At 39.0% G+C, this 20,444-nt stretch overlaps 1 protein-coding gene across 5 annotated transcripts in view; it reads right to left on the bottom strand.

Moving 5' to 3' along the window:
- PDE5A (phosphodiesterase 5A) overlaps window positions 1-20,444 on the bottom strand; it is a 134,736-nt gene extending 114,292 nt beyond the window's left edge. For 2 of the 5 annotated variants that reach the window (XM_055111781.3, XM_003816430.7), the window contains exon 1: window positions 17,997-18,190. In XM_055111781.3, the coding sequence (XP_054967756.2) occupies window positions 17,997-18,022 (26 nt within the window). In that variant the 5' untranslated portion in view covers window positions 18,023-18,190. Of the gene's footprint in view, window positions 1-17,996; window positions 18,191-18,841; window positions 18,956-19,366 lie in introns of those variants that run through there. The other 3 variants (XM_008969489.5, XM_003816428.6, XM_003816429.6) reach the window with 3 other exon arrangements.

Below are 20,444 nucleotides of genomic sequence, written 5' to 3' on the forward strand. Positions count from 1 at the left end.
GTCTCAAAAAAAAATAAAAAATAAAATAGGCAATATCTAACAAATTTTAAACGTATGTATCCTTTGTTCCAGAGATTTTACACATGTGGCAAAGGAAATACAAAGGTATTTACTGTATATAGTAAGTACGTTTGCTATAGCAGATAAGAAGCAAACTAATACCACCAATAGAAGGCTGACTAAATACATCATGGCACACTTATACAAGAGAACACTAGGCAGACATTAAAACATGATTATATGTACTGATATGTATGATATGAATTAATTAAGTGAAAACAGAAGATGTAAAAGAGTTTGAAAAGAACACACTGTCTTATTTCTGAGTCTTTACTAAGTCTTTCATTTATGGGATGTTCCCCTAATTATTTCATTTTGAACAATGATGTATTATTTGTTAAATATACATTACTCTGAAATGATACCCCATCTAGAATGTAATGGGTCAAAATGAAAAGATAAAAATATTACCCCCCTTATAATTTCAAGAGTTGAATACAGTTATAAAAGTCTCCAAAAAGTTTAGGAGAAATAAGTTCAAGAGATCCATTGTAAATATGGTGACTATAGTTAATAATAATGTATTGTATATTTAAAAATTGCTGAAAGAGAAGATTTTAAGGGTTCTCACCACAAAAAACGATAAGTATGAGGCAATGCATATCTAAACTAGCTTGACTTAGCCATTCCACAATGTATACATACATCAAAGCATCATGCTGTACACCTTAAATACATAAAATTCTTGTCAATTAAAAAATAAATTTAAAAATATCCAATGAGTAATTTAAAGGAAAACAACCTCACTGGCCTTATGAATTGACTGACTTTCTAATAAAGAGGTATTACAAATTTGAAGAAGCACAAAAGCAATGTGGTAGGTAAGTGTATTGTACAAATCACAAGCATATACCTACACAGATTTTTAAAAACATATAATTGTCCTAATGTTTCATAGATGCATGCTGTGACTTAGGACAAAATTTCCGGTGAAGACAACATACATTAATTAAAATAATTCAGTATCTGAAAACCTTAGAAGTGAAGGTGACACACTCTGGGATTTGCTTATGTAGCCCCCAGAATTGCACTAATAGTGCCAAAGACACTGATGCTAAAAATGCATGTGAAGCTGCCAACAGTGCATAGGAAGCTTTCAAATAAAACTGTTTTGGAAAAGATAAGACAGGAAAAAAGCAATATGTCTAAGTTAACATATCTGATGTGATTTTAAATATGGACATGTTACTAAACTGTTAAATCAATATAAAAATAGACATTTTAACAATTTCAGCCACAAACCCAAAACTTAGCCCCAACTTATTTCTTATCTTCTCAACGGGAAATGGAGATCTCCTTTTGAATTTTAAATTAAACTGCCTACTTGACAACTCCACGTGGATATCTAGACCACTTAAAATGGTGAAAACAGAATTCCTAAGACCCTACCCATCTCACCTTGCCTCATCTTACTTCCCCCCAGTTTTCCCACATATGGAGTACCATCACCTCCACAGTTACTCAAACCAAACACGTAGGAATTACTCTAAATTTCTGTTTCCTTCAACTCTCACATTCAGTTGCGCAGTCAAGTTCTGTCAACCTGACTTCCAAAATCCTATATCCCAATCTGCTTATTTCTATCTCCATTACTACCACCCTGGTCCAAACCCCACTATCTCTCAGTTGGATTGTTGCCATAGTCCCCTAATTAATCTCTCTGATCCTATACTTACCCCCTTGCAATCCCATTCTCCACACAGCAGCCACAGTAAATTTTCAGCAAAGTATGTCAACATCTTAGCTACCCTACTTGGCTTTTCATTGAACTGAGAATAAAACCTGAGCTCTTGCAATCCCCTACAAATAGGTTCCTCTCGCCCATGCCAGCATCCTTGGCGCTCCTGAAGCACACCAAGCACTAACTGCCCTGTCTGGGATGCTCTCCCCTCATTGGCACGTGGCTGATCCACTTCCACATCCCCTGCTCAAACAAGTCATCTCTGACTGCTCCACCTAAAGTGGTCCTGACACATCATGTTCTTATCCTACATAATTTAAATTCTCACTATCTGCTATTTTTCTTGTTTATCAATCTGTTGTTATATCATCTATCCCCTCTGACTAGATATTTCATTAGTGCTACGTGTTCACTGCTGCATCTCCTGTACTTAGATTAATGCTTACCACATACAGTAGTAGGTCCTCAAAATATTTCTTGAAGTAAATGAATAAATAAATGAAGCCTCCTGAAGCATCAAAAGGTACAACAGTCTTTTGAATATCTAAATGCTGGTGTGTTTATTACAGAAAATCAACATTGTGTTTTAGCGATTACTGTTCATCACCCCTTGGATGTGTAAGTCTCACAACTGACCATGACTAATTTATGCTTGTATACTTGCAGTGCCTGGTGCAGCATATGTCTTAAGCAGAGCCAGTGCCTAAAAGTTCTACATTATGTGTTTGTGATTACTCTATTTGTCTCATAAATGTTGCTTATGGATATTTTCTTAGAGACATTAACTCAACATTAAATGACATAGGAAAAGCAGATGTAGCATATTCAGTCAGTCAATCAACAATCTGTATTAACCACCAGTGGTAGGGAAAGAGAGTTCTCATGACTACATTGTTGATTATCTGAGTCCCTGTAATTACATGCTTGCAGAGGAAAACATATGTTATCATAACATCAAAATCACTGATGAACCAACCACAAATAAAATTAAATCATTTCTCACACATCTTTCCCTTTGAGCATTCCTTGGAGTTCTGCAGTGCACAATCTATATGGCCAAATGAAGTGGGCCTTTGCCCTTAAGACTAATATCTATACTCCGCTGATTTTTAAAAAATACTTCAGTCTGTATGCAAATACAAATCACCTGCAAATTGAAATTAAAATTCTTATATAAGACATATGCCATGGTCTAAAATGTATGTCCCTACAAAATTCATCTCTTGAACCCTAACCCCGAAGGTGATAGTATTAGGAGGTGGGGCCTTTGGGAGGGCTCTGCCCCCATAAATAGGATTAGTGCCTGATGTAGTTTGGATGTCCCCTCAAAATCTCATGTTGAAATGTAATCCCCAGTGTTGAAGGTGGGGCTTAGTGAGAGGTAATTGGATTATGGGGGCAGATCCCTCATGAATGGCTTCACACCATCCCCTTCATGATGAGTGAGTTCATGGCCTTGTTTAAAAGTTGTTTGTTTAAAAGTACATAGTACCTCCCACCATCCCATCCTTGTTCTCATTCTTGCTCCTGCTCTTGCTATAACTTTCTCACCATATGATATGCAGGTTTCCACTTCACTTTCCATATGATTGAAAGCTTCCTGAGGCCTCCCCAGAAGCTGGGCAGATGCCAACACCATGCTTCCTGTAAAGCCTGCAGAACCATAAGCCAATTAAACCTCTTTTCTTTATAAATTACCCAGCCTTGGGTATTTCTTTAAATCAATGGAAGAACAACCTAATAGAGGGCCCTTATAAGGGGCCTATGGGAGCTTGTTAACTCCTTTTGCCCTTCTGTGAGGACACACAAAAGTTGACATCTATGAGGAAGAAGCCTCCACCAGAATCTGCTGGTGCCTTGATCTTGGACTTCCCAGCATCTGAAACTGTGAGCAACAAATTTGTGTTTATAAATTATCCAGTCTAAGCTATTTGTTATAGCAGCCAGCATGGACTAAGACAATATAGATTTTCTAGACATAGATTAAAGTGATGTTGGAGAATCCTTCTAATATTACACAAAGCCACTGACAATTAAGAGTTATGCCCAATTAAAGACCAGTTAACAACTGAAGAAACAATCAATAAGGATAATGACATAGCAGATACTCACAAAGAGAATATTAGTCAAATAATTATATTCTGAATTAAGAAAGCCCCTTGGGCAAAGCTGATGAAGCCTTCAAATATTAACTCAAAAAACTAGTTTAGGGAGAAAATTATCTTTATGACCCTGCTGCAAAAGCCAAACATGAACCGAAGATAATTGTTTATGGCTACACTCTGTTACAATTTATTTAACAGAGTTAGCAGAGTTTCATCCTAAGAATTAGCAGAGTGTCATTACAATCTCAATTTTATTATTAATAGCTCAAATATAAACTTATTTTCATAATCTGTGGTTCTATTTCTCAAGATAAAGCTCCAATCAAAACCTTCTCATGAACTTTTTTCTATTTTGATAGAATTAACTTTAATTGTCTTTTTTTTTCTGGAATGAATTATTCCCATAAGACAGAGATTTCCACAAGGTACTATATTGGGCACCAGGGACAGAATAATGAGCAACTCCAGAAAAATTATCATGATCTTTCCTTTCAAACTTAAAAGTTTATATTGTGTTCAGAAGTTATATACATATTGGATGTTCCTGGCATATGAAGTTAGGTAAATGTACACAAATAAGTAACGGAAAAGATGATTGTGAACATGTCCAATATAAAAGTAGAAAGCAACGGATGGAAATCCAGAAACCTCAGCAGTAGTTCTGACTGGGTAATCACTTCAATGGTCTAGGATAGGATCTCTATTTTCCTTTCCCTTTATTAATTCTAGGGGGTTTTGAAAAATATTCACATTAGTGCTATTGAAAAAAAAACCATAATTTTATTTAAACCTGGTGAGGCAGGCATTAATGGTCCTACTTTCTAAAATATGAAGCTAATTAAATGTCTGAACCACACCCATTCTACTATTTGGTGGCAACACCAGGAATCAAATCCAGGTTTCCTATTCCAGGTACTATACCCTATTAAGAATATAAAAGTTCCCAGAGCATCAGTGCTTGCCATGAAGAAGGCACTCTGTAACATCTAGCTGAATCTAGAAGTAAAAATCAAATTCAAGCAGAGAAGGCATAGAGAAAGATGACTTACGACATATGTTCAAATGAAATCCTTTACCTCCACGTCATAAAAGGACCACACATTGTTCTCTTAAGGTAAAAACACTATTTCTAAGGACTCAGGGAACAAAGATTCTTAAGGATAGTGTCCATAAAAAAAAAATCTAACTAAATTCCAACATATCTATGTTTCTCTGAAAACAGGTCACATTTTATAAGTCTAAAGCAATGTACTGAAAAGTAGTATAATGAATGTGTTCGAGAAAAAGTCATCCCCAGAGTTGCTAGATTTAGCAAATAAAAAAGACAACCTGCTAAAAATGAGTTTCAGATAAATAATGAATAAGTTTTCAGTATAAGTAGTATCTGAAATTCAAGATGAACTGGGTGTCCTGTATTTGATCTGGCCACTCCAGTCATTCTACATAGCTTTTCCTAACTGAAATTGTTGGCGGATAGGCGACAAAGAGAAGGCAGGTTCTATGCAGCATACTAGTAAGTTCCAGGCTATCAAATCGCTCATTTTATCATTGAGAGCGCACAAAGGACTACCACAAAGTAATCCTGTGTATGATAATTGAACCTTTTGAAAGCACTTGGATTCATAACTTGCAGTAAAACTAGAGCATAAAATATCTCCTTAAATCAAGTTCATTCATTTTGCTCTAAAACCATCCCACATAATGTATTGCATAGGGACAAAACAAACTGCAAACTACTTATAAAAGGGAGATTTGCTAATTGACAAAAATTCTTGGGATTGCACAGCATTGAGAGGCTGCACTTTCAGCCATGAGTCCTGGGTTCTAATCTCAGCATTTGTTACTAATAGGATGTGTGACTAGCACTAAGCAATTTTCTTCCCCTGAGTTTCCATTTTATCCCTGATAAAACAAGAAAAATAGCACCAGTTCTGGCCTTTTATGAAGTGTAAGGTGCTGACTGTCTTCAGCAGAGTATAAAGTCAGGAATATTAGACTAACAATCAGGTGATAATTCTAGTTCCAGCTACAACACTACATGGATCTGATGCTAAAACAATTACAACTTCTCTGGAGTTCATTTTCACTGGAGTTTGAGATCTTCAGTGGTAAAAATGGGCTGCTGTATTAACAGGCTATTAAGACTCCCCACCACAGTTTGCAGTATGAATAGGACAAGAAGTGGTCCTTGGGTCTGTCAACTTAACTTCTTTTTGCCCTTCAACTTCCTCATTTTTAAATAGGGGAAAAGTCTTCTGGCTCCTTCACTCACTGCACAGGGTTGATGTGTGAGTCAAATTAGAAAATGCACATGGAAGCATTTCAAGATCTCTTCAACATATCTAAGAATTTGCTATCTCTTACACCCTTAGTACTCATTCCAATGAAGACAAAGGGCTGGGTTAAGGAGCAATGGCTGTTATTTCCTCAAAAAGGTCAGCCAAGAGAATCAGAAAAAGGATGAGAGTAAAAAGGTTGTTTTTGGTGATACAAGCCCACAGGTTGAGGGGCCCTAACTGGGTTTGGATATAGGCCAGCAACATGCACCATGAACACTCAAAAGTCCTTGGCCAAAGCAAATACTTCAGAATGGCATTCTTGTCAGAATCCTACTAAGTTTAAAAAAAAAAAGAAAAAAAAAGAGAACAGTTTAAATTACATCATAGCCATCTGAGCAAAAACAACAAAACAGAAACAAATTCCATTGAAGTATCTGTAGCTTTTACCACAAGTACTAATAATCTAGACTCTCCACTTTCATGTATAAGTGTATCTTTGCTAACTGCCCTGCAAACCTGGAAGCAATCAGAAGAAAGCCTAGCTGCCCTCTTGAAGTCTTCCAGTTGATTTAACTTTTACAAAGCTATTAATGAAAGACAACAGGCCCTCCACACTTCAAAGAAAGCCACAGCCATGGAAAATGCAATGAACATTGAAGCCAATAATTTATAGTCAATGATAAGAGCCTGAGTTTTACATCACATCCATATCTTCCTCTCTTCTCACCAAAATCTTTTATTATCCTCCAATCACTTATTTCCTACATATTTTATTACACAAAAAATTATTACCCATAAATGAGTTGTATTACATACCCTTTTAACAAGAGTGAATTTAGTTTTGCTTTTAAACTTTTACAACACATCCTGAGATATGAAGAAACCCTGGTGGGCACCCCAAAATCACTGTTGGAAGTTATTCCTTTCAGGTAACACTAATGTCAACACAACCTGTTGTTTCAAACTTGCATATTCCACAGATGATACTTAAGGCTCACGAAGATATCCTTTTCCATACTGAGCAAGCAAAGAACCCCAAAATTCATATTAATTAGATGGTAGGAAATAAAACCAAATGGAAGTTGCCTAAAACCTTTTGAGCTCTTGTCATAAATGTGACTCAAATCTTACTCTCGAAACTTTTTACACAATGAATCAAATCAGAAGTTTATTATCCAGATATTCTACTTTACAGAAGACTCTTGCAGCTCAAACTGCTTATAAAATAATGATTTAATATAAAAATCAGTGTCATTAAGCATAATGTTTAACACATTTTGATTTCATGAAGCTAACAGCACCGCACCCATCAAGAGGATGATGTTATTGTGTGAGTAGAGCACCCAGCAAAACTAATGAGCATGTGCACTACCCTGGTTGCAGCAGCTGCTGCAGGAAAAGGCGAAAGTTGACAGACATTTTGTGTCTTTAGTAATACAAAGGGATGAACAAATTCATTTGTGAATGATAAAAAAAAAAAAAAAAGGAATTCTGGAGGTTAGGAAGCTTAGAAGGTGAATGGTTATCAACTTTTACAATAGTTTTAACAAAGAGTTTATTTTATCAAAATTACACACGGCAAAAATACAATGCTATTTCATTTTACACATACTATGTGCTCATATTTTGTAACTAAATGAAAAGTGTGGCACTCTTAAAATGATGGACTCAATTAAGTTAACGATTAAATTAAATAGTGCCAAGTTAGTATTGTAATACATTTTTATGGATATTTAAATAGATTTGTATTGCATATTGGGTACACTTCATCTCATAGTCTCTAAAAAGTTTATAAATTAATAATATTCATTGAAAAAAATGAAATGTAACTGTATGGCATATAATCTGGGAAGAATCAAAACCTTCCCCCCTTTCCAATTTATCGCTTCCACTCAAGATTGTTATAAACCTATCACAAGATAGAAAACTACACCTTATGTTTTGGGTTTTTAGAAATTTTCCACTAATCTAAACAAGTCACGGCTTCTTCCAAATGCCCTCTATCTAGAAGTATTAAATAGGACTACAAAACTTGTTGACAGGATGGAGGGATGCAAGCCCTGGAACTGCATTTCAAATATAATTAGCTAAAGGGACACACACACACACACGCACACACGTGTCTGTGTCCGAAGGGTCTCCCTGTGGCAATAACTTTACTTTCTACCAAAGTGGAACTGCTCACTCACATTACAAAATGAATCTTGAAAAAGACAGAAAGGCTTTAAAATACATATTCAATATTCCAGATGTCTTGAAATGGAAAATTAATTAAAATATTTTATAAGGTTTATAGAATATTTCTTGGCTTCTAGAAAAGTAAGGAAAAGAGAAGAAAAATTGACAAGGCAAAGTAAACTTTTGATATAAACATAATAACCCTCACGAGTTAAAAGTATAACTAGGTGAAACCTACTCGTAGAGCAACTAGTTTAATACGTTTTGCACTCTGGCCTAAAATAATGTATCAAAGGATAAAAATCCTTTGAAAATATACTGTACTAGGGTATTTGTGTTCTAATGCTAAAAAGATAATTATAATGGCCTAGTACCGAAATTTTCAACCACTCTATTTTAAAATGTCATTTGAGATTTCCCAATTTTTATACTCTGAAATTATATATGGAAACTAAACTCACTTGGGCAGTCTTTAGGCACATCATTAAGTAATGTGCTTCCACAGAAAGAGGCCGTAGAAGAAAATGTTAACCTCTTCCTGAGTTAGAAACCTCATGACATTAAATCTATGAGCCTTTGCTTTGCTTGCATTAATATTGACACTGACTTTCAGTATAGCACAGTGATTAAGGGCCCTAGATGAGACAGACTTAGGCTTTAACCCCAGAATCACCTCTTTCTAAGAATATGACCTTAGGTACATTATTTACTCTCTTTGTAAAATGGAGATCATGATAAAAGTAAAGGAAATGATGCTGGAGTCAGATACACAGTGTTTCATTCATGATAGTTATTGTTTTTAAGTTAACTGAATATTAAGTGGAGTATATTTTTTAAACTGATTAAGTTTTTGGTTTTTTTAAATAAAGAAAAATTATTTAATGGATTTATACAGCAGAATAAGTAGATGTTGGCTCTTGCTTCTTCCTAAGCCCCTAATTTAAAAACAATAACTTCTCTACAGACGTATTTCATATTAAAATAAAAGAGAGAGAGAGGGCTGTTTTCATGTATTTTTTCAAATTAAAACTTAAAAAATGGACTCCTCAGACTAATATCTACACTTACATATAACAAAATTTTCTGAATTTTATATTAAGATTAGGTGATAAACATTTAACTGAAAAAAATAAATGCAAGAATATAATTTGTTTTTTTCAGTACTACTTAGAGACTTTTTTTTTGTCAAAAATGAGTTATAGATTTGGGGACTATTTTTTCCCAAAATATAAAAGTTAAAACTGTTTGACAACAAATGTAAAAACAATACAATAATTACCTATGATGAACACCATAGCAATACTTCATAATTCTAAACTGGAGCACAGTTTTAATATCTGATAAAACAACCCTTTAACACTCTGCTATAGGTAATTTATGGATTAAATTGGCTGTTTTAGTTCTTATCCATGGGTACTTACTTGGGTAAATCCTAAAAGTAGGGTGATACCAATCCTTGGACCTCAAAAATGTCCATATAGCAAGTCCATTGAGCAGTAACTTTTGGGGGAGATTTGCAGGGTGTATTTTTGTGTTTATAAGTCAGCTACTAAAATGCCATCCTCTTTTCTCTTTTCAATGCCTTTTTCATTAGTCATGTGAATTAATCACTAATACCAGCATTGCAAAGCGTATACTAAATTTTCTGACTGGAAAGTATGATTGATAACTTATATGGAAATCTGCTAAAATTAGGGAAAACACAAAATAACTCACATAAAAAATCATGTTGGCTACTTTTCCTGCTCTTGGATCCTTATTTTATACAGTTTCAGTTACGTTGTTTGCATAATTTGACCTGGATCCACTACTCAAATTTGGAAAAATACTTAAAAGAATGAAACTATTCAATCTGAGAAACTGATACTCGGCTCTCCTGGTGAGAATAAAGAACTCTTACAGCTGAAAGAGATTTTTAAGCTTACTTATGAATCTCTCCGCCTTGAGTATTCACCCTCTTTCACCTCCCGTCTTAAAGTTTGAGGCTCATTAACTTGAGCCAGTCACAAAGTTAGCTAATAGCAAAGCTGGAAACAAAATCTGGGGGTCTGGGCTCCCATTCCAGTTCCCTTTCCAGTACCTTACACAATCCCACAAAAACTTCTGTTCGAACCATTAATAAAATTCATCTAAAAAATGAAAATGACATTTAAAGTCTATGAAATCACTATGCTGTCAGAACTTAATTCCCATCTACCAGGATAAGGAAATGCCTATCAAAGTTTGTGATTATATTTAAGGCACTGATGATGCTCAAGGTAAAATGGTAAACTACTGAAAATTACCACTAAAAAGATAAGGAAACATGCATTATTTCCTTTAATTTTCTAATGAACACTATGAGGTAAATGATATTATCTCCATTTTACAGAGAGAGTAAATAATGCACCTAAACTCTTCCTCTTAGAAAAGTAGGTCTGGGGTTGAAGCTTAAGGCTGTCCTATCTAGGGCCCTTCACCATAAACAGAAATCAATTTCAAAGGGTTCACAACAGTGGCTCCTAATCAAGTAGTGGTGCCAACCCTTGAGGGGCATTTGGAAATGTGTGGGAATAGATTTTCCATCACATGGATGGGGGTGGCCCTGGCATTTAGTGTCTGGAGTTCAGGGATGTTAAATGTCCTGCTATGCACTAGACAGCCTCTAACAACAAAAAAGTGTCACCACCAAATGCCAACATCTTCTTTTGAGAAGCAATGATTTAGATGATTAAGAGATTAACAGACTATTATTAAACAAAACGGGAGATTTTGGACACCTCTAAGTGATATCCTCCAATAACCTCTACTCTGATGTTACAGTGAGTAGTTCGCTTGGGTCTGGCATGGTAAGGAAATGAAGAGTCTGCCCAAAGTTATTTAGTATTTCTAAGTTTGCTCCAGCTATGAAAACATCTGAGAAGCTTAAAATGCAGAATTGCTTCATATGATTTTAACTTCAAATTTGACTGAGAATTGGAAGGGACAAAATATTTTGTAATTTTCTGTGCATTCACAACACATGGTATAAAAGAAGTTGCTTAAAGGAAAACCTACCACTTCTGAAAGAAAACAATAACTCAAATCTATGCACTAAACATGTAAATCAGTTGGCTTTGCAGTTTAGATATGGGAGAGACTGGACTACAATGGCATTTATCTGAGGTTTGAGAGCCCTCAGAATTCAAAACAAGTATGTTTTGAAGATCTTTACTTAGTTCTATAAAATGTTCTAATTTTATATTTTCACAATAATCATAATCAAAACAAAAGAAAGTGAAAGAAATTGCTTTCAGTTACCGGGAAGACCATCTTATTACCAACTACTGCCCTGCAATTTTAGTTCTAAGGTTTATATTTGTGTTAATGAGAAAATAAAAGACGTAAATTTAATATGCATATATGCCTTCATAGCAAGTAAAAAATGAAAGCTGGTATGCTGTGCTAGAGGAATAAGTTTCATGATTGTTCAGAGAGACCCAGTGGGAGAAGTGAAATCATTATAGGCCAAATTGTAGCAAAGGCCAGCTGACTTACCATACTGTTTTTCAGATAGTTAGAATCATATTTACTTTGCAAGAGTGTTTTAATGAATGCTGTAAATCTGCATTTGGCTGTGGTCTTATCATTTTGTTCGTAATTAACTGAGAATGTATTTTGGCATTACAGTTGCATAAATGTTGTAACTATGATTAAATTATATCTGCTTTTATTTATTCTACTTCTAAGAATTCCACACTTCACTAACATTAAAATAAAAGGAAGTCAACACTAGGTATGGTAGACATCTAGAACTTCTGGGTCTGCCCACATCACTTTCTTTTGGGAATGTACCCTCCCCAATGATATATCACCTTATGGGCTACGTGCCCCAACAAAACAGTCAAACAACCCTACTCTCCCGAATACAATGATTGGTTCAGAGTTGGGATGTGACCCAGGTGAGACCAGGGTAATCTGGGGAAGACTGATATGGATAAGAAGGCACCTCTCTAATATCAGAAGTTTAAGACCCACATACAGTTAACAAGTAGAAACTCTCAGCACATGAAGAAAGCATGCAAGAAAATAAAGCCAACACAGCACAGGGCCAAAAGATACATGGATAGATGAATACATGAACAAATGGATACATGGACAGATAAATAGATGCAAGGAAGGGCAGGTAAACAGAGTAGATAGATGAAAAGATAAATAGAGATAGGTAGATACATAGATAGATAGACAGACAGATAGATAGTTAGATAGACACAGAGACAGACAGAATTTTGGCAAGATTATTTGATTAGCTAAATTCACAGCTAACCCAATCCCGCAAGCAATTAAAATTATGTGAGTCAATTCTGTATGGGTTCAAGTTGAGTTTCTGTCACTTGCAACCAAAAGCTTTCTAATATATTGTAAATCAAAAAGAATGTCTTTCTTTAATAGGAGTACATTACTTAAGTTTGAAAAATGAGATTGGCCGGGCGCGGTGGCTCACGCCTGTAATCCCAGCACTTTGGGAGGCCAAGGCGGGTGGATCACCAAGTCAGGAGATCGAGACCATCCTGGCCAACAAGGTGAAACTCCATCTCCAATAAAAAAAAATACAAAACATTAGCCAGGCATGGTGGTGGGCGCCTGTAGTCCCAGCTACTCAGGAGGCTGAGGCAAGAGAATGGCCTGAACCCGGGAAGCGGAGCTTGCGGTGAGCCGAGATCACGCCACTGCACTCCAGCCTGGGCGACAGAGCGAGACTCCATCTCAAAAAAAAAAAAAAAGAAAAGAAAAATGAGATTATATGATCCCTACTAACTCTAAATTTCAGTGATCCTGTGTGTGTGTTTTAATTATTTCATCAGCTCAGAAGGTCAGGGTCTTTTCTCTTTGTATATTTTCAGTATAGGTATTCAACTAAAAGTAGAGAAGATAATTGTTATTTTTTATAATTATCACTATGAACATGATATCAAATGGTGATCCTTTCTCTCCCGATTTTAGGTAAAATACAATTATTCAGAGAAGAAAATTTGGAAAAAGTTAATCTTACTTTATAATTCAGAATCAAGGGAAAAGTCTCCCCTCTCCTGAAGATTAAAAAATCTAACAATGGTACATAAGACATTTAAAAGCATTTTCACTGCAAACTAAAAACCAGAGAAAATATATCTTTAAAAGCTTTAAAGGCCAGGTGCGGTGGCTCACGCCTGTAATCCCAGCACTTTGAGAGGCCGAGGTGGGTGGACCACGAGGTCAGGAGATCGAGACCATCCTGGCTAACATGGTGAAACCCCGTCTCTACTAAAAATATAAAAAATTAGCTGGGTGTGGTGGTGGGCACCTGTGGTCCCAGCTACTCGGGAGTCTGAGGCAGGAGAATGGCGTAAACTCGGCTTGCAATGAGCCGAGATTGCGCCACTGCACTCCAGCCTGGGTGACAGAGCAATACTCCGTCTCGAAAAAAAAAAAAAAAGAAAGAAAGAAAAGCTTTAAAACATTTTTAGAATTTTTATCAAAATGATTCTTATAAACTTAATACTCAGTTTGCTTTACCTACCTTAAACATTTGGTTGGCAAAAAATATAAATTCCTACCACTCAGAGAAAATGAATTAAGCACTTACATTGCAAAAAAAAAAAAAAAGTAATTTAAAACGAGAATATCAAGTCAGTAAATAAGATTACAGAGCTAAATATCAAATGAATGACTCATATGGAAAGACTTTCTTCAATTTTTATTCCTAGGTATGTGGCTCACAGGCACTTTTCCCTGAGAACCTGGTATAATAGATATTTCCAAGCCACATTCACCAGCTGTAATAGTGGCCAACTGAATCTACATCTATGCAGCTAAACTAATTTCATAGGAAGTCCTGCAAAGTCAGTAACTAGTCTGCATCCTAAATTCACAAATTAGTCATTTTTCAACCCTTCACTATCAATCAACTCATTGATTTATTTAATTGTCCTACAGTCCTTACTAAAGGTTTTTTATCCTAGGAAGAGGTTTTTATCCCACAATTGGCTGTTGGAACAAAGAACAAATATAGCTTGACACAGCAATTATAGGTTTAACTTCTAAGTTAATTTGTATTTTCAAATCTAGAGGAAGGGGTGCCTCAAAGTAGGACACACTCCCTATAATCAGATAAGGGCGAAGCTACAAGCTTTACCTATACAACCTGAACAGAATTCCAAATATTTCAAAAGAAATAATACTTGAGACCAGAGTCAAATCATTTATTTAAGCAGAATAATTTAAAAAGGAAATTTTGTTGCATAGCATAATCAAAATACTAAAAATTTCCTCATCTTCAGGTGCTGAGGACATAAATGTGTGAAAATATTGACAATTTCTACAGATCATCAGATGACAGACTGAAAAAAAGCTACTGAATGATACCACAAGCCTATTTAAGTTTGTGTTATACTAAGCAAATCGATTTATTTAAAGATATCCATCTACACTAATTGCCATTGCATTAATTCTACCACATTTTTAGGAATCATGTAGTTTAGGCTCTAACATGGGTCTGAATTTGAAACTTTGAAAACACTAGAGATAGAAGAGCAATGAGAAACATTATTTCAGGGGCTCCTATGGATTTCTCCAGGCAGGAAGAATGCAATCCAGAAGAGTGCTTCAAGGACACTAAAAGCAGCTTAGAGCTGGTTATATGGACCCTGGTTATGAACAACATAAGAAAAAAAGGCCATTATTGCACCAGAATTACCATTATAAAAAATACTATAAACAATATCAAAGTTAGACTGGGTCAATGCTCAGAGGGTTTTATTATCAGCAACACTAACAACTGCCTCACAAAATATGCTTAACAATTCATTTGTCTGAAAATTGTGGAAAGTTTATATTCCTATATAATTATAGAAACAATAATTTAAAAAAATACGTAGCAATATTTATATACATAATCTGATTGTATTGTAAATACCGTGCAATAAAAATGCTACAGCTTTTAGAAGTGAGAGAAGAATTACAAGTAAAAAAAATGAAGGACGGAATTCCAAACACAGGACCAGGAACCTCAATTAATTCAGCACAGCTTTGCAGTATCAAATAAAGTCTATCATAGAAAGCTATATGGGAGTGTAAAACGTCTGTTTCTGGACTTTGATCCAAGCTGTCATAAAAACTTGCCCTCACTTAATATCTCTTATTTCCAGTATATGCCAAATATTCTCGAGCTTTTGCCTGTACAAAACAAAGCAATAAAGTCAATCATGTCATCCTTAACGATATTAAATGACCTAAAACATCACCCACAATCACAGAGCTGATTAGTAATTAATGAAAGGTAACTTTATTCTAATATGCTGTCAAGAATAACAACAGCTGTTAAGCAGCATTAGCACCAGGAAAGCTTCAGTTGTAAAAGGCATATGCATTAAAGCCCTCAATTAACACAGTAGCTGAGGCCTTCAGGACTGCAAATTGTCTACAATAGTGACCTGGGAGTTTTCCAGATGTGATTTATTGGCCTCAAATTAATTTTTATGCCAACAGACTATGTTCTGAATCATTCAATTGACACCTTCAAATGGACATAAACAGGTTGTGATAACTAAAAAGCTCCAAGTTATAGCTTTTTTTTTTTTTTTTTTTTTGAGATGGAGTCTCACTCTGTTGCCCAGGCTGGAGTGTAGTGGAGCAATCTTGGCTCACTGCAACCTCTGCCTCCCGGGTTCAAGCGATTCTCCTTATAGCTGGGATTACAGGCGCGCGCCATGCCTGGCTAATTTTTGTATTTTTAGTAGAGACGGGGTTTCACCATGTTGGTCAGTCAGGCTGGTCTTGAACTCCTGACGTCGTGATCTGCCCGCCTCGGCCTCCCAAAGTGCTGGGATTACAGGCATGAGCCACCGTGCCAGGCCCAACCTATAGCTTTTAATAAGATGTGTAGCTCTCTACTTGAAGACAGTGATAGTAAACAATGTAATATAATGGCATAAATGCTTTCAAGGTCAACCCAAATTCACAGGTGTTTGAGAATTTAGGAATGCCAGAACCTTGATGTTCAATAACTACCATTGAGTGTAGATCATTTAGTCTGAGAAAAGGATGGAAAATCATGCATGAATGTTGAATGACAACAATAATGCAGAAATTGTTTTTATCAGCAAGCCTGATTACTGGTGCAGATGGACGATCTGGGTGAATATAAATATATTTTAAATCTTAAATCATGCCGCATGCATCTACAGAACTATTTTGTTTCATGGTTTCCTGAATCACATACAATATTCATTTTACACTTACAAAGTGTAAAAAGAGGGGAAAAGCAAAGTAATGTGAGCTCCTACTTAAAAAAAAAAAATCCTTAGCTGTAAAGTTAAAACGTATGCAATAAGTTTTTACCACAAAATGTGAACCACACTGGGGTTAGTGGTTTGCATTTTTATAATCAACAAATGTCCATCCTCTTATTCACATTTTAAGTCTCCTGTTAATGCCACCAAATATAAAACCAAATTGGAATATTGTTTCATGAAAGACCTCTGGCTACACACAAATTCTTAGGTTATATTCTTTACTCTGACAACTCTCAGCACTTTATTATAGCTCTTAAAATTGAGGACCTGCACTATTAAATATTTTACACTTTCATTTTCCAACTTACACTCAACATAACCTCTTAAGAATATGTATACACACATACATATATATATCACAGAAAGTGTTCAGCCTGTTGCCAACATCAACTGTAATTTTAAAACTCTAACCGAAAATTTTTTAAAAGTTTTTTTAGAGCCTCAGATGATCTAAATTTTACAGTGAGCATGGTAAATTTGAGAAATAGGATTTTGATCCTATGCTGCTTGGGAGAAAAAGTAATGGGAAAAGAAATGTAACTCAGCTCTTTCCATTTATTTTCCATTAAAATGTTGCTACACTTTCAAAGTGTTGGTAGGTTCTGAAAATGCAGTATTCTTATCTATGACTAGTCAAAAACGACCAACAAGCCATCCCTAGTTTACATCTTTAAAAGAAAAATAGGGAACGAAGAAAGGACATTTATGCTGATTTATTAAACAATAACTTTTTTTCTTTAAACTGTTTATAATCTGCCTAAAGAACAGGTCCAATACATACTTTTAAAAATCGGCCTGGTTCTCTGGCCCCTGATCATTCTATGCGCTGTAATTCAAGGAGAGCAGAAGGCTGGGAATGCGCAGAGTGAAAGGAAAGTGGGTGCAGATGGCCTCAGAGGGGCAGGTGACCCCTGAAAACTGTTAGTCGACAGCAACCGATCATTCTAGACCTCTATGGCCTTAGTGTCTCATGCTAAACTCGCAAAAAAGTGCCCTTTCAGGGCTATCCTCTGGGCGCTCAAGATTTAGGATTTTGAAGGAAGAAGGTGAAAGCGGGGGAAGACGATTTTAAAAGAAGGGCTGGGTTATTAAAGAGAAAAGATTAATCCCGGAGCCTTCCCCTCTGTCAAAAAACCCTGAAAGTGACTAAATTGACACCAACTCTGGATGTTCCTTAGGAAAAAAACAAAACAAAACAAGATTAAAAAGGGCCCAATTTAAGACCCTTATTAATACATCTGCAAGAGAGCAAAGAATAACAACAACAACAAAAGTTATACAGTCAATTTTCAATGATACATCGTCCCACTGGTGCCACCGGGGCGCCACCACCCAGCACCCGAGACCCGCCGCGCCCCCGGAAAAAGTGGGAAGGGACGTAGGGGGATGCTGAAGGAAGTACCTTGTTTTGTCTCCAAAGGGCAACATAGCAAACGTGGGAAGTTCGTTTTCGAACTCCGCCGATCCTGGGCTCCAGGAGGCTCCGTAGGGGCAACAACGCGCGCAGGTGAGGTGAGGTGAGGTCGGCGACTCGGAACCAGCTCCCTCACGGCCCCGGCCTCCGCGCCGCCGCCCGTCGCCTCCCGCTCGCCCCGCGCTGCGCCGCCCCCTGGCGGGGAGCGACCGGCAGAGCCGCGGCCGCGCGCCGGCGAGTGGGACCCGGGCGTCGAACCCGGGCGGGCTCCTCGACCATCACTGCCGGGCGTGTGTCACCCTCCCGGCCAAGACGGCCAGCACCCGCTGCCCGACGGCCGCTGCCCAGAGCAGGCGGCAGCGGGGCACGGACTCTTTCTGCAAAGGGGCGCGTCCTGGAGTCCACGCACCCCGACTATGCATCAATTCCTCAGGCTTCGGGGCACCAGCCCGCCAAGCACTCTCTGCTCCACTCTTCTTGTCCCTCTGCTCCCAGTCTCAATTCCTCCCCAACTCTCCCGCGAGCGTTTCCCACGAGCGCCCCGACTGCCCGCTGCGCAGCCGCCTCCAAAAGGACAGGCTCCCTCCTCCCCGCCCTCCGCAAGGGCCGCCCCGGCGCTTGGCTCTGGACCAGAAAGAGCTGGCCTCTGGGGTCTGCGCTGCCCCTTGGGGTCCGCTCCAGGCGGCGCCTCCCCTGCGCCCTTTGTGTGCACGCCGCAAAGCCCTCTGCAGAGCTCTACTTTTGGCGGCACAGCCTTCGGCGGAAAAGCGAGTGAAAGGAGGCGCGCGGGACAAGCAGGAGACTGGAAGGGGGGAAAAGGCGACCGCACTCACTTTGGCAAGGTTCTGTCATGTTGCCTTTGGGCTGTCCCGTGGACTCGTCCCTCACCCCAGCTTCCCCGCCCAGCCAGGGCCAGGGCGAGGGGGGACGGGGGAGGAGCGGAGCCATCAAGACCGACTTGGAAATGGTGCTTCCGGAGCTGCAGGGAAGGGGCTCAGAAACTGTTTGGGTTTTGCTGATTGGATTTTGGGGAACCAGAGGGCTAGAGAGGGGCTAGGGGAAGGCCCGTGAGCACGGATGTATGAAAATAATCATATTCCCGGGGAATACCAAGAGGGGCGGGGGTGAGGGTGGGAGGTCGGCAAGTACCTTTTTGTATTTGAACTTTGTGAGCAAGTTGTATCAAATCCGACACTTGAGTTTTTCGACTGTGCTCGCTTAGAGTTGAGGTTTCTACCTCGTAACAGGACCGAGGACCTACTCCAAAAGCAAAGGGCCTGGGAACAGGGGTGAACGAAGGGCACAATTCAACAGGGGAGAGAAATCAGCCCCGGGTCTTCCGTGGGTCCTCTTCTTACCTGGTGGCTTTTCTAACAAAGTATGAGAAGGTAAAGTCCCAGTGATCGTCCAGCCATGCTTCGACCGAGTCCTGATCCCTCTGCTGCTGCTTCTGCTGCTGGGGCTGCTGCTGCTGTCGCTGCTGCCCGAAGCTGGGGCCGGCCCGCTCCATGGTTGGCACCGCGCGCCTCGGAGGCTCTCTGGTACTGCTTTTCCACCCCAGCTGGGGTCCGTCCCTCAGAAGAACAGGACTCGGCCTCGAGACCCTCCCCCTTCGTCCTGCTCCAGTCGGGCCGGCTTTCGGCAAGCGGCCGGAGCGCCAGGCCAGCCTCCTGCCCCGCCCCGCCCCGCGCGGTTCTACGGGCGCCCAGGTGTGGTGGGCGGGGCCAGGCGCAGCTGCCGCGCCCCTCCACCCGGGGTCCGGCAGTGTTCGGCTCTCGCAGGCTCTTCAGTCCCCTGGTTCCCAGGAGGCGGCGGCGGCGGCGGCGCCCGGCGAGCTCTCCGGAAGCCAAGTGGCGGCGGCTGGAAGGAGGCCGCGCGGCCGCTGGGGTGCGCTGTGTGCCAAGCCGACTTCTGGGGAGCGCGCTAGGTGACTGGGTGTGTTCTCAGAGTGCCCCAGGGAGGGAAGGTCGCGATGTGGGAAGTTTTGCCCGAAAGTAAGAGATGGTGAGACCCTGGGCCCTTTTCCTGGGGCCTGGGAGTGCAATGACCTTCCCGCCTAGCTTTTCCCTAGCCCTACGCTTGGGTCTGGGAGGAGCGGGACCGACCTCCTTCAGAGCCCAGCCCGCTCAGTGACTTAAAGCGGTCCAGCCACGGACCACTGCGGGTGGAGAGAGCTGGGGCGTGTGCTAGCAAGAGAGATTTGCAGGTGTAGGTGGGTAACTTGCAACAAAGCCATACCCGTGCTTAATGTTAATGATAACAGCAATAATTATAACTTAAGTGCCTTTAACCATTGCCTCAAACTTCCCTTTTGCATAACTGGAAAAAGATTTTCTTGGAAAAGAAAAAGCAAACAAATAATTTCCAATGCTTTGTGCATGAAGTTAGAAAACAAGGGCACCTCTGTACAATTAGGTTAATCCGAGAGCACTGGCG

This window comes from Pan paniscus, chromosome 3, assembly GCF_029289425.2.
Source record: "Pan paniscus chromosome 3, NHGRI_mPanPan1-v2.0_pri, whole genome shotgun sequence".
NCBI lineage: Eukaryota > Metazoa > Chordata > Mammalia > Primates > Hominidae > Pan > Pan paniscus.